Source organism: Aythya fuligula, chromosome 5 (genome assembly GCF_009819795.1).
Source record: "Aythya fuligula isolate bAytFul2 chromosome 5, bAytFul2.pri, whole genome shotgun sequence".
Lineage (NCBI taxonomy): Eukaryota > Metazoa > Chordata > Aves > Anseriformes > Anatidae > Aythya > Aythya fuligula.
Window position 1 is genome coordinate 28721148 of NC_045563.1, and position 16216 is coordinate 28737363.

Consider the following 16216-nt stretch of genomic DNA (forward strand, 5'->3'; position numbering starts at 1 on the left):
GTTTAGCCCCTTCTTATTCAGACAGGAAATTCCACACAGAACTGGGATAGCACATCTCTAATTAAGAGCACATGAAACAATTTACAGCTCCTGTTAATTACTACTACTGCTGAAGCCTTGCTTATTTTTCTGCTGTTTTGAATTTACAAATGTAAATGCAAATTTACAAATGTAAGTGCAAAATGTGTGTTCCCTGGTAGGTACCTTCTCTGCACTGTGAACCCAGCTACCTTCTGCTTGAGAACAGCAGAAGTGGTGCAGCTAGCACCATGGGGCACCAGGCATGCCACTGTGCCACACGAAGAAGGTTGCCCAGAGAAGCTGTGGATGCTCCATCCCTGGAGGTGTTCAAGGCCAGGCTGGATGGGGCCTTAGCCAACCTGATTTAGTGGGTGGCATCCCTGCCCATGGCAGGGAGGTTGTAGTTAGGTGATCTTTAAGGTCCCTTTCAACCCCATCCATTCTATGGTTTTGTGACTGCTGTATCTCTACTGTACCATTTTTGGCTTCTATCAGTGGTACAGCAGTGCGCTGCCAGGAACTGAACATGAAAGGTGAGATAATGCTGTTGAAGATTGCCACTGATGTTTTCCATTTCCATACTGTACCAAAACACTTGGTGCTGGGAGATGCCTCAGTGCTCTTCACTCCCAGTGGCTTTAAGTTCAGAAGTAATTTAGATTGCACAAAAACCCCTAGCTTTTCTTCTTTCAGCACAGATGGCCACTGTATGCAAGTACTCCATTTCCAATTATGCTTCCAACTGAAATGTCCTGCCCAGCTGCAAAATCTCTGACTGAACTTCTCCAGCTTATCACACAGGCATGTGGCTTTCTGCACAGCATTAGAGAGCAACTGGAGCCAATGTAAACACAGGGGTTGAGGAATCGCAGCACTGCAAACACAAACACAGGGCTTCGCACCACCTAGTTCGCCTCACTGGCATGAGATAAACTACAAAGCAGCTACCCACATCTATTCTCTCAGGATATTGCCCACATAAAGGGAGATCACCAGCTCAGTCCCATGACTGGGACTAGAATTCTGTCCGCTTCCCTTTCGCTTGCTCCAGCTATGTAAAAACATCAGTGAATACGTGTGAAAATTGTGACATTCATGTAGAACACCGTGTAGGTTCAGCACTAAGTGTTTTTTTAACAAAGTATAACTGGTACAAATTCACAGTAACCGTGGTTTGCACTTCAGAATAGCCACGAGGAAAAACATGATTCCCAGCACCTCAACTGGGAGATGGTCCATTGGCTGCTTTCAGTACAGGGCCAACAGCACAGGTGGAGTCAGAACTGACTCTACCCTGGTGAACAGGCAAGAAAACAGTTAAACAGAAAAATGACCATATCTGTATGTTTTATATATATGTTTTAAAACATATTTTTATATATATATATGTTTTTAACTGAAATGTTCCTACACAACCATTAAAATCAGACCCTGTTCTTTCAAACCATCACTTTCTCCTCTTTTACTTTGCCTCTTCCCTATCCTAGACCTGATGTTTTCAGGGATGCAAAGGAAGCCAGACTAATTCACAGGAGAAACCAGGATAAGAAAGCCTAGTAGGAATGAGTAGGAACAGACACTTTTGATTTTTCTTCTAACTCCTTTATTCATATGAGAGCAACATTATATCCTCTCCTCCTGAAACTCATCAGCATTCCTGAAGAACAAGCAAGAATGTGACAGTCCCACAGCAACTTACACCATTCTTCTTTGGAAGGGAGGAAAACAGAGAAGATAACTAATCAGAGTTATTTTTTAGAGGACAGATGAAGCAGATACTGAACCTTTTGAGGTTAGTGGACTACTTTTAGTCTCAGCTGAGGTCACAAGGGCTGGCAGAGCTGAGCTCAACTGACATCTCGATTCTGCTTTAAGTATTACCACTAGGGCAATCCTTTTTGAAACTTAAAAAGTTGCATGTTGAAAACACTTGGAGTTTTGAAGGGCTGGAGATGGCTGAATAGGGGCAAGCTTTGCTGTTGTTAGTATTAATCAGAAAAATGTTATGGAGATACTTGCTCAGAATATGCAGTATCTCAGACTGTGGTTATGGGTTGGGTGCAGAAAAGACTGGGTGAGGTTCTTTGGCCTGAGATATGCAGAATATTATAGTCCTCCCTGCTGATCTTAAAAGATGACTGCAGACCAAGCCTGTTTCACAATTTTCTCAACATAATAGATAGAAATATACTTTGTCTTGTTGTGGTACTGATTCTAACATTTCCCTCTCTCACGTGACAGATTTCCTGTGCCTCTCCTTCCTGCTATAAGGAGGGACAAAGACAGCGACTCCATCAACACCTATGCAGAGGACATTGAGATTCTTGGGTTCCTTAAAGCATTCATGAAGTGTTAAGGAAGAACTGATTTCCAGTACGCATATCTGATTTCAGATCAGAACTTCTCTACTGCTTGAATTATCTAGTCCTAGCTTTCCTGTTCTACCTCACAAAAGCATTACAGAAGTCAGAAATATATTAAGAAAAATATTGGATTAAAACTGGTTTATAGAATTCCTGAATTGCTAGCTGCTGGCTAGTATTGGATGTGAGGAAGAAAAAAACCTCTATTTCTGGCACTGAGCAAGTGCAAGAACAGATTCTGGATGCTATTTCCTCATCATATTCCTTAGTCCCCTCCTCCCTGAAGGCAGGGTTTAATGCTCCTCTGTGCAGTCTGTCCAGCTGACTTTGGCAGGCTCTCCCACCTAGGATTTGTCCTGTGTCTGGGACTTGGAACCAGAACAAGTTGGTTAATATTTACACAGCGTTGCTGAAGTGCAGTTCTGGGCAGAAGGTGGTAACTGTCAGCATGTGCTATTTCCCCTCTGGTTTCGTTATTAATGTTCAGTATCTCCACAGCTTGTAACAATGCTTGTAGCCAGTTTCTTGCATTCAATGCCAGCACACTGCACAGCTGTATAATCTGTTCAAAGCTGCTTGTTTAAAACCTACAGAATACCATTCTTGCACTCATAATATCAGGACTCAGTATCTGTCAGGCTAAAGCCAAAGAAACAGTATTTGTATGAAAACTACTGCATAAAAGGCGAGGGGGAAAGTTTGAAAAGTTCAAACTTCAGCTAGTATTTGCCCTCCATTACCTTCAAGAAATAGCTGAAGCTAAGCTTGCCAGAGCTGTCATCTCCAAGTTTTAAAAAGAAAGCAGCAGAATCCCCTCAAAACACGCTGTTTACTTTTAAAATAACAAAACTCTCAAAGTTAATTCCTTGTGTTATTTATTAACTTTCTAAATTTTGAGCCATTATGGGTCACACATGCAACCTTCTATCTCCAACCATGCAGATGTTAGAAAATAATAATGGAGTGATTCCCTCACAATCCCCAATAGTCCTGGAGTTTTAGGAGAATGCCAAACAGGACAACTGCTCAGCAAGCTGAGCTGTCAACATCAAACCTGGCGTATCTCCAGCTCTCCATAGATACCAATCAGTGCGTAAACAACAACGGAACTGGCAGTAAAACACCTAAAATATACAGCAAACATCTACACAAGGCTGTGTGTGTGTGTGTATATACGTGTAAACACATATCATATATATGATAATCCTATGCATGTATCATAGAAAATCAGAGTAATATATGCCATACATAATATAAATAATGCATATAATTATATATAAACTTAATGATTATGTGTAATATAGATTTTATTATTCTATTAAATATTACATGTGCTAATGTATAATACATCTTATCTATTTTAGTATATACATATAGATCCTATATATATTAATTTTTAATAAGTCAATATTTATTTTTAATTTATATAAATAAAATTATTTTAGAGATGAACAGTGAAGTGCAGAAATCCAAGCTAAGCTAGGTTCTAATGCGAAACACTTAGCTGTGAGGTAGTTGTGTGCAACTTCTGAACAGATCTCAGGGCTTCCAAATATCAAATCATAACAAAAAGCTCTCCCTTGCTCCCCTTATGTGCAGATTTTTTTTTTTTTTTTTTTAATAGAGGCAGGCATCCATTTAAGAATGAATAAATACTTCAATTGTATCAGCAACAGAGATGTCCTGTGTTATTTTTGTTGCAGAGTACAGCAGAAATGCCAAAAGTGCTTCTCTTCATGCTCCTTGCTGATCCAAGCTGAGCAACACAGAAATGCACAGGAGGAAGCTCTGAAGCTACAGGCCACTTTACCAGCACCAAATACAGCTTCACAAACACCGTGAAACCCCAGCACTTTACAATCCCTGGCTTGTAAAGTTCATGTTATAACCATATAAAGGTGCCCATGTTATACGGACAGTCTGCTGTCACTTGATCCACATTTATGGGCTAGCTGCTGCAGGCTGGAACAGTCCCCTCATATAACAAAGGTATCGTAAAAGGCTTCTTGGTGCTGGAGTTCAAACCAGCACTGACAATAAAGCACAGCATCCTCTAACTGCTCTCTGATTGAAGAGCAAATCTTTGCTTTCAGGTCTGCTCATGCTGTATTTACCTTCACTGCTGTAAACCTCACTGTCTTTATAGGCAATCACTGATCTTATCCAGACTCCATCAGTCAGGAGGCTTTCTGTGATCCCCCCCATAGTGAGGGTAAACTTTCAGACTAGGACTGCTGAGGTCTCTACCATCATTCTAGGATATCTTCCGAGGTCATATCTTACATAAACACATGAGCTTGATAAAGCTTAAGCCCATGGAATGGTTTTGCTCTTAAATCTTGTGTAAATTGAGAGAAAGTTGATTGCCAGCTAGTTTTACCTGCTTATAGCCTAACAGCCCTGGACACTACAATTTTCACCACTGGGACTCAGCTCTGTGTATGCCTGCATTCAGACCTACCTCAGGCTTTCATTCGTTCCCTTGCAAAATGCTGTGCCCTGAACTTTGACATGCAGTAGATGCTTAAGCATTCTGCATGCCGCATAAATTCAGGACAGGTGGTGATATTTGGAAACAGCATATCCAAGATTATCTTCTGTGGTGTTCAGACAATAAAAATTCACCATTGCTACAATAACTTTTCTCTGACCACTGACCAGATTTTTTCAAGCTTTTCTCATCTATACATTTTTCTTACTTAAAAAAGAATTAAACCTGATATATTTGTATTGTCCTGATCATCACTAAATAGATCAAAATTTGATTTCTTGTTTTTGTTGATTTCTTTTTAGAGCAGCAAAACACATCTGTTACACACATTGTTACATTCACCACCTAAGAGTAAAACACATTATTAAATGCCTTACTTGTCTGAGCTATTATGGTTCCAGCAAATCAATTCTCACCAAACTGGGTAGCCACTGACTGTCCTCAGACTCGGCTTGATAGCTTCCAATGTACTGCAGGTGCTCCAGGAATTGCCTGCTCCTGGAGCTGCTTCTTTCTTTCCTTTTTATGTTCTGACATGGCAAGCCCAAGAGGAGCTCTTTTTGTGCTCTGTGAAAATCTGCTTTATCATGCAGGAGTTCTCATCATCCCAGCTCCACATGACATTGATGGCACCACTCTGGTATTTCTCCTGCTTCAGAGGTTCTAGAATACAACTGAGGTGCAAAGAGCTGCAATGCCACACAGAGAATTTCTCTGCAGTCAGGGCATCATCTGGCATGAATAGATCACTGTAAAGTCAGCCAATATCCTTAATGGATCAAAATCTACTGCTGAACCACCACCTGTCATCTCCTACGCTGTCTTTTTGTTATTCTACAGTAACAGTGCATCCAGCAGCCTGGATCTGTGTTTTGGCACTCACTGAAACTGCAGGAAGCATGGAGACCTATGCCTGCCTCAGCTGAACATTTTGGTGAATTAAAAGCATTTCTGCACAGAAGACCAGGAAGGGCACTGGACTTCTCCCAGAATATACTGAGAGTGAGCTCCTCATATACCAAGAGCTTCAGCTGATGTGGTATGCAAAAGAAATTCTGCAGCATTTCACTGAGCTAAGTCCACCAACAGGTACACAGTTGCATTTGGCTCTTACTTTGGCAGCCTGCACATATCATGGGTGTGCAAAATCCAAGTATGATTACTTGGGGATTGGACCTAAAAGAAAAGCATTAGTTTGCCTAATCCTTGAGTTTGTTCTGCTTTGGATGCATTTCCTGTAGTTCAATTCTGAGCACAGTGCTTGAGTAATGTCAAAATGATTGAGACAGAAACCTGAAGCTCCCCTCTTACCAGCTGAATCTGCTGCAGAGGTTCCACCACTAGTCAAGTCCTCAGTATTAACTGACTGCAGATCTGTGTAGGATGGAGCAATGCTGGGGCTGCTGGTATCCTCCGAGTTGGTTGTCCAGCTGCTCTCCGATGCATGGGCATGCCTCTCAGACGAATTGGAGGACGGGGAGGTACAGCTGGGTGCTTTTGATGGAGACACTGGATGCAGGAAACAAACAGGCACCAGTGAGAGACTTACAAGGCAATCATCCAGAACCAGACGATCACTATTCCAGAGATACACTACACCATCGTACTGACACTCTGTAAGTATTAATTCCAACACCCACAGCAACACAGTTATTTTATAACAAACACACAGCAACTTAACAAGTGCATGGCACTGTTAGACTCCACTGGATGGGAGCAGCACTACTCAGCTCTCCGCCTTACATCCCATACTGCTGGCAACTATTAGTTTTCCTGTTGTTCAAGTATTGTAGAAGCAGTACCTTTTCAGAGCAGTTAGATTTTGTGCTTCTGCCACTGCTGACAAGATCTGAGTATCTACGTTGTGTGACACAGTGGAGTTCTTACAGCACCATAGGTTTTATAAAGTGGTTTTATTGTATTTCATTAAGCATTCTGTACCTGTGGTGCCCATTCAAATGCAGCAGTCATCTTAAGGAAGCTACATATGGGAGTAGAGTATAAAAATAAGATGATCTATTGATGTGAATTAGAAATGGCTTTTGTGTCTGAATATGCAGAATGAAGTACCCCAATCTGAATAAAATGAATAACATTTCTGCTTAGTTTAGGCCAAAAATCCCATTCCACTTTCTTGCCAGAGCCTACATGTCAAGCAGTAAGTCCTGCTTAACCATCATCCAGAGCTGATAGAACAATCTTATTCATGCACTACTATGAATTTGTCTTGCAAACTCTACCCACCGTATCACTCACATTAACATTTGAGTTAACAAATGTGAGTAAAGAGGAAAAAAAAAAGATGCAGTAAAAAATCTTCCTGAACTAAAGAATATCTAATTTAACCTTGGGATAATAACTGTTTGCTAAATTTGTAAATCTACGTTTATCTCTTAAACAAGCAAATATTTCAGTGCACCTCAAATCTGCGTTTATAGAACATCCTGAGATACAGAGGTTCTTGCCTCAGCATGTAACACATAACCAACCTTTATCAGGCTGACAAATACTTTGGAAGAAAATGGCAAATTAACACTGAAGAGGATTTCTCTCTATCTCTCTCTCCATCAGAACAGTGTGATGGGACACCATCTCGTTATGGAAAAACATACCCTTCTGTGTGCATAGAGGTACTATGCAAACAGTGCTCCCTGCCTTGCCAGCTAAGTGCAAATTTACTTTATATAGCTGCGCTGTTACCCTCAGGTAAGCAGGCACTAATCTATTTATATTTGTACAGCTGTGAGCCTATGTACTGAGCTGCTTCTGAGTAGTCATCCTGAAGGATGAGGAGCTGAAAGTATATCTATCTCCTTATCACATCACACATACTGACAACTATCTTATAGTAACACAACCTAAAAAGCCCCACTTCTCCATCCAGTAATTCTGCACTGTGTCATGCTTGATGCCTGTCAAGAAGCGATGACAAGTACCTGATTATAGTCTGCCAGCCCCTCAGGCCTTTTGTTAAACATTGTGTGAGGTATCTGAAAAGCAAACCTTAAAACCTTACCTGAAGTTGCTTTGATGGACAATGCTCAATTGGACACAGAAGACACGCTTAAACGCTGAGCTCTGTATCTGAACCAGTAACAAGACACACTTTTTCTAAGTGTGTTTTATAAAAAAGGTCTTAGCTGTAAATTTGCAGTGGTGCCCTTTTTTGTTTTGTTGAAGTCAGTCAGTAATATAAAAACCAGTCTAATTTAGACACACATAGGATTTAATAATTCATATACTTATGTAATAACAGTAATTCTTTTTTGTTTGTTGCTTTCCAAACCCAAATTTTGTCTAATGAGTGACACTGACTGGAACATCATTGCACAACACTTCTACATAAGGGCAAATTAATTTCACTGTAGGTTAGTTGTGCCACTTTGGAAGAATAATTTTTTTTTATAAATAAAGTGGCGTTTATTTTGGAAAACAGTAACCATAGAGAGCTTTTCCTGTAACAGGCATTCTTTAGGATCTTACTACAGTCAACTTCCACCTACCACTGTTAGGTTCCTGAACTTGAAACTATAAATTTTTTCCCTATACTGAGTCAAACAACAACCAGTCTCAAAAAGCAAGACAAGCTGAACCAAACATCTGCATGCTAAGGCCTGTCCTAAGATGCTCCTGCTGCTCTCCAACCTCCTGGAAGTTCTGAAACAGAAATCCTAAATAATATAGTTTTTTTCCTAGAAATTTGGAATTCAATCTCCAATGTCAGTAGATGCCGAGGCAACGCCTTGCAGTTGCAGCAGTTCTCAGAAATCTGTTTGTGTTGAAAGACCAGGGACAGAACTGTTTGGAAAATGCAAATCCCATAGCATGCAAAGAATAGTGAAAAATCAACTCCTTGTTTCCCAAAGTGTTTCCTTCTGTGTTTTCCAACGTGTCCTTCTACTTGCATTTTTATTTTTCTGCATCCATTTGTTCTTAATACATTGGCTTGGATTTTAATTAACAGATTTACTGTTAAGCATTCATTCCTTTTAGATGTTTTGAGGACATATTCCTTGATCCCTGCACTGTATTCCCATAAACCTTTTTAAATATAAACATTGTTTTTTTCCTATCACACAGGACCTCTGATTTTCTTGATTTTTAGACAGCATCTCAGTTTGTCTAGTTTTCAGTTGCTGACCTTGTCCTGCACGTACTTTCCACTTTCAGACAAAACATCATGAAATGGTTAAACTGAGGTTTGTCTCACTGTGGGACAGCCTCTCAAGGGACATGGTATGAAACCAAGTTACTTGAGCCATTTAAAACTAGACAAAGCTCTCGGGAAGAAGGAGTGGGGGTGGAACAGATGATGTAATAGATCTTGCCTCGCTCTAATTTTGGTGCTTTGCTGAATACCTCATTGAATGCAAGGGTGCAGCTAACACCCATAGAATATGAGATTGCTAGCTGAAAGCCCATTGTATAACAAATGCAAATGTTATGTCACTGGCTGGCTGTGATCATTTAGTGATTATGTAACGTTTGTGATAGGAACATTTGGGTGATTTCTAAACATCCCAGTTTTCATTTTTGCAGTATCAGTTTGACGAGTCTGACTAGCCAGATAATAACTATGAGAAAAATCATGTTTCTTCTTTTTCCAGCAAAAGGGAAATGTGGAAGAGGGCATCACAATACATCATTTCTGTGACTAAATATTTCTGTGGCCTCACTCAAGAGCTACTGCTTCCCAGGGAGAAAGCCACATGACTATGCAGCTGTCAGTCACCTATGCATAAACCTGAAAGGCAGAAATATTTTGAAAGTAAGAGATTCTGTCTGAAGCTGGTAGAATGAAGGGTTTACAGGAATGTCCTAAACAAAGGCAACTTCTACTCTAAGGCTCACAATGTATGTTTTTCATTGCTACACCTCAGCTTTTATGCTTTCTTTTCATCTTCTGAATTCTTTTCAGCCCTGTTTCTTGCTATCAGTCCCCCTGGTTTCTGCTCCCTCAATAATGTTTTCACTTTTACCAGAACAAGGGTCCAGCATTAGATTTGCTTTTCTTTTAAACATATTTCCTACAGGATAACCACCATGTGGTAGCTGCATTTTTAAAGTAATATTTTTTTCAGATGGTGATCACTTTTGGACAGATTCACTTTCTGAGGAACGTGTGCAGAAGTATCATGACACTAGGGTCAGAAGAAGATAGCGTCTGTCTCTGCTAGAACCTGTCCTCTCTGCTCTCAAGGTGCTCTGGAAACATCATTTTGCAATCGATTTTCAAAATGTGCTTCCAGGCAGCCTGGCCATTGGTCAGGGTAACTGTCTAGTCAGCTGTGCAGATGCTTCAGTGTGGAGAGACAGACAGACAATTTCCTAAGTGCTGGAGCCCTGACAGGAACATGGCTGGGGATGCTGAGACTTCAGGACATCGCTCTTCACAGCTGCCTACACAGGAAACAGATTTCAAACATCTCCATCCTTCTCACACCAATCTGGCTGTTGATAGTCGGTGTTCCTACTCTTCCCCTCCAACTGGCTATTCACTATTGTTCTCATGTGGGCTGTTTGCTACTGGAAATGAACAATTGCTGTCACCGCAGGCTTTCCACAGACCGTGTGAGTGTATCACGGTTGTAGCAGAAATATTCTGGCTTTGCTGCTGCTCACAAAAAAAGATGTGACTGCATTATTAACTGAGAACAAGCCTGAAGTTTATCCTACTTCTGGCTGTCAAAACCCCCTCGGAGCAGACAGCCAGCAACAAATAGCTGTCATCTCTTATGCTCTGTGACCTCCCCTTTGGTGGCTGTCAGCTGTGCTGGTCTGGCCATTTAAATGACGGGGTCTTGAAGAGGAGTGGGACTGGCTCATAAATATGGATCTTAAACACAGGTTATGCACATCACCTCATTTTAGAAAAAAATCTCCCTAGGCTTCCTGTGTAGTAAGTAGAGAAAAGCAGCCTCCCACACAGGGATTACAGGGAGTAACAAAGCAAGGCTCACAATATGCCTGCCAGGGGAACCATCCTCCTCCATTAATCTCAGTCTGATGCTGAAAGTTAGAGTGCAAATATCCCTCCAGTGGCATGGATCACTTAGGCCAAGCACTACAGAGCAAAAATGGGTGCTTTCTTTAAAAACAGACATGTTGTTGAACAGTCTTCTCTGATCACCTTTTTTGGATATCCAAGAGCTCTGTCTACAACCTGTATCCTGTGTCTGAAAATACAAACCAAGAGGCACTACTCTTGCTAAGCACAGACCTTGAAACTCGGCCACATCCCTTTAAGAACAGGAAATCAAGTAATAAACCATCAAATTAGTTTTTTTTTTTTTCCAGCTACCTTTCTTTAGTCTGATCAAATATTTTGTTGTTGTTGTTGTTTAAGAAGAAGGTGCACTTAAGATTTTCCAGTCAACAGGGACATCACAGTAGGAAGGAAATGTGGTATAAGAGCAACCAACAGCTACATTTGAAAAAGTATGTGGCTGTATGTATCTGTATGAGTAAGAGAAAGTAGGAGGGTCTGTATTGTTTTCACCTAACTGTGAAATAGAGAGGTAAAGCACCTTAGTTTTACAGATTTACAATTGTGAGTACTATTCTTTCTCTCCTTTTCACCAGGATCAGTAAATATTTACAACTAAGAGCAATTAAAAAACAAACATAAAGGTAAGTAGGACTAATGAAGAGCTTAAAAGAAAAAATATTTGCCTGAAGATTCCCCCACCTGTCCTGCACAAAATTCTAACCACTGTCTTAAGTGGACTAACCTGTAGGACCCACAAAGAGAGCTGATAGAAAAAAACTTAAAGCCCAATTCAAAGCTGCTAATCCAAGTTTTCTGACAGAAGCATTATTTACGTTGCAGGGAATATTTGATGGACTCAGTGAGGAGAATGAAACTGTAACTTTTAAAACCACTTTAATAACTAGAAGTAACCAAGTGGTATTATTGAGAGAGTATCTCAATTCAGGCATGAAAAAGTAAACTAAATGTTTTCTTTGGGTAATTATTCCGCAGTCTCCTATGAGAAGGAACCGAAGTGTGTTCATACAGAAAAGCTAGAAGCTTATATAGCTGTATGAGTTAATGCAAGCTGAGGAGGTAAGCCGGAAGCTTTGCATGCACGTTTGAAGCATGTCAGAAAGAACTTTTACATCGGAACAAAAACATATGCAGTCCTGGAGATAGGATCGACTTCTGCTGTCTTTGTAAATCTCAAGGTGCTTGAGCATCAGAAGACAACAAAGAAAACCTGATGGAACTGCCACACTAGCAGTTGGTCTTTCTAAGCTTCTGGCAAAAGCAGTGTGGGGATTATGAGCAGATAACAACATCAAACACAGACAGGAATCAACATTCTTTCAGTTCCAGATTACAGGAGCAAACATGGCTCAGACTTTTCAGATGGCTGTTCATACCTGTACATAACAAACATCACTACTACAAATACCACTGCATTGTTTCCCCAAGAATGCATGTCGGCAGTCTCCAAGGTCAAGATACATGTATAGGGTGAATGAATCACCGAAACTTTTCATTTTTTTTCATGAAGAAAAGACATTGTGTTTATGTTGCTAGATCAATCCAGAACTATGTTATGATCCATTTTGAAACTCTGACAACATTAGTTGTGTTAAAATATAGTACAAAGTAATCAAAATTCAACCTCTCAGAGATCAAAGAGCAAGGTAAAAATCTGGTAGGCTCTCACTGAATTTTGTTAAGTTACTGGAATGGACCTTTTCATGCATGTGCCTCACCTGCTTGTGGATGGGTGGTTGAAGCACTGGTCCATGGTGCATCTTCAAACTGAACCCAAGCTCTGATAGATGATGACAGATCAGCTCTGGGACACACATGGTTCCCAAGCGCAGTAGAGTCCTCTTTGGGCTTGTCACCTGCATCATCTGTCTCTGTACGGAAGAGGTCCTGAAATTCTCCATCCACATTATGGCTCTCTTCTGAGGAGGTGTCTGAAGAAGAAAAACATTTTTCCAGAGGCTCCTCAGTGCTACCTAAAATAGACAGAGAGAGAAAAAAAAAAAAAGGACAAAGAAAAAAATAAAAACAAACAGCAATATTGGTAGGAATGACCATTACTTCATCTTTTTTATTGAAACCTCTAAAACTTGCCTTTGAATGTACATGGAAAATTTTCCTTCACCTAATACAGTTTTTAACCTAACACTGGGCATAGATTTGCACCTAATTGTAATAGGTGAGATTTCCTTCATGGTCAATTGGATATTGCCTTATATCTCCAAGAACAGACCCAAACCATGTAACAGATCTGTGCTAAGAGGTGGGAAAGTGCTTTACATTTTTGGCCCCAATTCTCATATTACGTCAGGGTAACAGGACATAATTCAACTTTTACACATATCACTTCTACTTAGAAGGCAAGCTCTATGATCCTAAATGATAATACTCTATGCAATGCTATGTATATGATAGTATAAATCAAACAAAAGGTCTTAAACAATTCAAAGAAAATCAGAAGTACCTTACCTCGTGGCTTAACCGGGAGGAGCAGCTCATCTGCGAAGGACACCCACTCAGACTGGTTGGAGGCAATGACACTAGTCAGAGACGTCATATTCACAGCAGGCTCCTCATCTTCACTTGGTGATTATAAGGAGGAAGCAGATTGGGAGAGAGGCACAGTGAAGATAAGCCAATAGAGAGAAACTCTTCCTTTGTGCTTTCTTTTCTTTTCAAATGCTGTTAAGAAAGGATTAAATAATGCTTTTTAGAAAAATAAATGGGAGAAACCAGTGCTACTATTTTAAAAATACAGAATGTTAAGACACTTTATTTATCACTGGCACAGTACTGCCAAAATGCTGCCATCCTTAAGAGAGGAATGTCACCTATGACTAGAGGAAGGCTACAGTTGAACAACTCCTTCATTAAAGCTTCCGAGGGTCTTCAAATATCCTCATGTTAAAACAGTCAGTCATCAAAAACAACTCCTTACTCAGGGATCTATGTCTCTCAGAAACCCTGTAAGAGAGGTTATCAGGGAATTCCCCCCAGTCCAGTGAACTTTGGTTATGATGCAACGTAGCCTCAATTCTAATGTGTTGTGATGTCCTTGTTCAGTTTGCCACTTATATCTGATCCTTCTCAAGAGCTAGCAATAAGCTGCATGCCTCATTATCAATAAAATTTATGTATCCAGTTCTGGAACTGGGACATATTTCCCATGACTCTCATCACAGTCTGGGCATGAAAAGATGCCTTCTCAGCTAGCTGCACTTTCAACACTGCTGCTTGACTGGTATGTCAGATTTTAAGTTTAAAAAACAATGTCTTAAACCTTGCCTGGAGTTAAGCACGATTTTGTGGTAGCCCAGCAAACACTTTCACAGCATCAGCAACTTTATTCAATGGGACGTACCCCACACAGATCTGTGAGTCTGCTAGAGCTGATGGGACGCTGCCAAGGACTCTGACTGTCAGCTAATAGCTGGGAAGGTCAGGCCTAGGGAGAGAAATTCTCCTTTTACAAGCACCCGTGACTGCCTCAGATTTGCAGAACACTTCAAAGCTCTCAGAGGACTATTGCCTCTATCTAGGAAAGAGTGGGAATTCTGTCCATAATCACCACAAGTACTGAAGCTCTTGTTGCCATGGTATTTAAGTACTTGAAAATTCTAAAACTCAAACTTGGTTATTTTAATGTGCTTTACGAGGCATCTCTGTCTCTCACCCAGCTAGCATATATATATTTTTTTGGTGAAATTTCATATTGGTGTACAAGAACAGATATTTTACTGAGGCTTCTCCTTACTCTAAACATTGTTTAGGTCCAAAGGACAGAACAATATTTAAATATATTGACTCTTGAAGCATTTTCTGCAGAAGGTAGATCATTCCATAGCTCCAGCATGATTAGTCTATTCAAGGCCACACAGTTATGGGAGGGGTAAAGGCCCATCAGCAAATAAGAGCTGCATTAAAGAGCCAAAAACTTCAGAAGCCTGGAAGTCACACAACAGCCTGACACCTAACAGAGAGAATTCATGGGTCCATATTCATTTTCTGAAGCATTCCAGTTTGTGCCCACTGCCTCTTGTCCTGGCACTGGGCACCACTGAAAAGAGCCTGGCTCCATCTTCATTGCACCCTCCCTTCAGTTATTTATAGACATTGGTAAGATCCCTCCTTCTCTTCTCCAGGCTGAACAGTCCCAACTCAGCCTCTCCTCATAGGTCAGGTGCCCCAGGCCCCTGATCATCTCGGCAGCCCTCCACTGAACTGTTCCCAGTATGTCCATGTCTCTCTTGTACTGGGGCCCAGAACTGGACACAGCACTCCAGGTGTGGCCTCACCAGTGCTGAGTAAAGCAGAAGGACCACCTCTGTTGATGTACTTGCAATACTGTGCCTAATGCAAGCCAAAAATACTGTTAGCTTTTTCAGCAGCAACAGCACGTTGTTGACTCACGTTCAGCTTGGTGTCCCCCAGGATTCTTAGGGCCTTTTCTGCAGAGCTGCTCCCCAACTGGGTGGCCTCCAGCATGTACTGGGACCTGGGGTTGTTCCACTCCAGGTTCATTCATGCAGTGTGGGCTTTTCCCTGCCTGAGACTGAATTGATTTTGGGTGCTCTTAATAAAAAAAACCACAAAACTAAGCATAGAGGTAAGCTAAGAGAAAAAGAATAAACTGACATTTAGTGTCCCAGGGACTCCAGGTGAAGGGAGGAGAGGCTGACCTTGCTATCTTACTTTCCTCATGAGACCAATTAAGTCATATTTTCCTAAACAACTGAGTACTGACCTCTCCTGGCAAAAACCTGACGGAAGCATGAAATGACAGGAAATGAAAAAAGAAAACAGTTTATTTTGCTTTTAATGCACACAGATGCCAATAGAGCTTTTTTTTTTTTTTTTTTTTTTTTTTTAAATGTCAAGGGAAAAAAAGTCCTGGAAGAAGGTAAGAAAATGAACTGTTTCAGCTGTGCAGGTATGTGGGAGAATTATATCATTATTTTAGCATAGATTTGCCTTTTTTTTTTTTTTTTTTTTAATTCTACTGGCTTGGGACAAGCATACTTTCTAAATCCACTCAATATCAGACAGCAAAAAAAAAGTCTAGAATAGTTGGCTGGAGTTGGATTTGTTCTGTTTGGTTTTACTCCTGGGTTTTTACCAGGCACCCCCTCATTTCAGCACCACAGAAACCCTCACGTCACAGCATGAGAAATGACTGCCCCAGCTCCAATTCCAGATCAAACTGTTGAATGAGGTTCTGGGTCTCCACACAAATGCAGTATATGCTGCAGACACACACCCTACAACAGACAGTAAGAGTAAAAAAATATCAGGCTACCATGAAGCACGGCATTAAGTGTGTACTCCAATTATACAATT

General features: G+C 40.7%; 1 protein-coding gene across 2 annotated transcripts in view; it reads right to left on the bottom strand.

Annotated features, from left to right (window-relative positions):
- The window catches only part of STON2 (stonin 2), a 72688-nt gene that overhangs the window by 42615 nt on the left and 13857 nt on the right, over positions 1-16216 (bottom strand). Inside the window, exons 2-4 of one of the 2 annotated variants that reach the window (XM_032188662.1) lie at positions 13349-13561; positions 12601-12813; positions 6187-6384 (exon numbers count right to left, since the gene is read on the bottom strand). In XM_032188662.1, the coding sequence (XP_032044553.1) occupies positions 6187-6384; positions 12601-12813; positions 13349-13436 (499 nt within the window). In that variant the 5' untranslated portion in view covers positions 13437-13561. Of the gene's footprint in view, positions 1-6186; positions 6385-12600; positions 12856-13348; positions 13562-16216 lie in introns of both variants that reach the window. The other variant, XM_032188661.1, reaches the window with a different exon arrangement.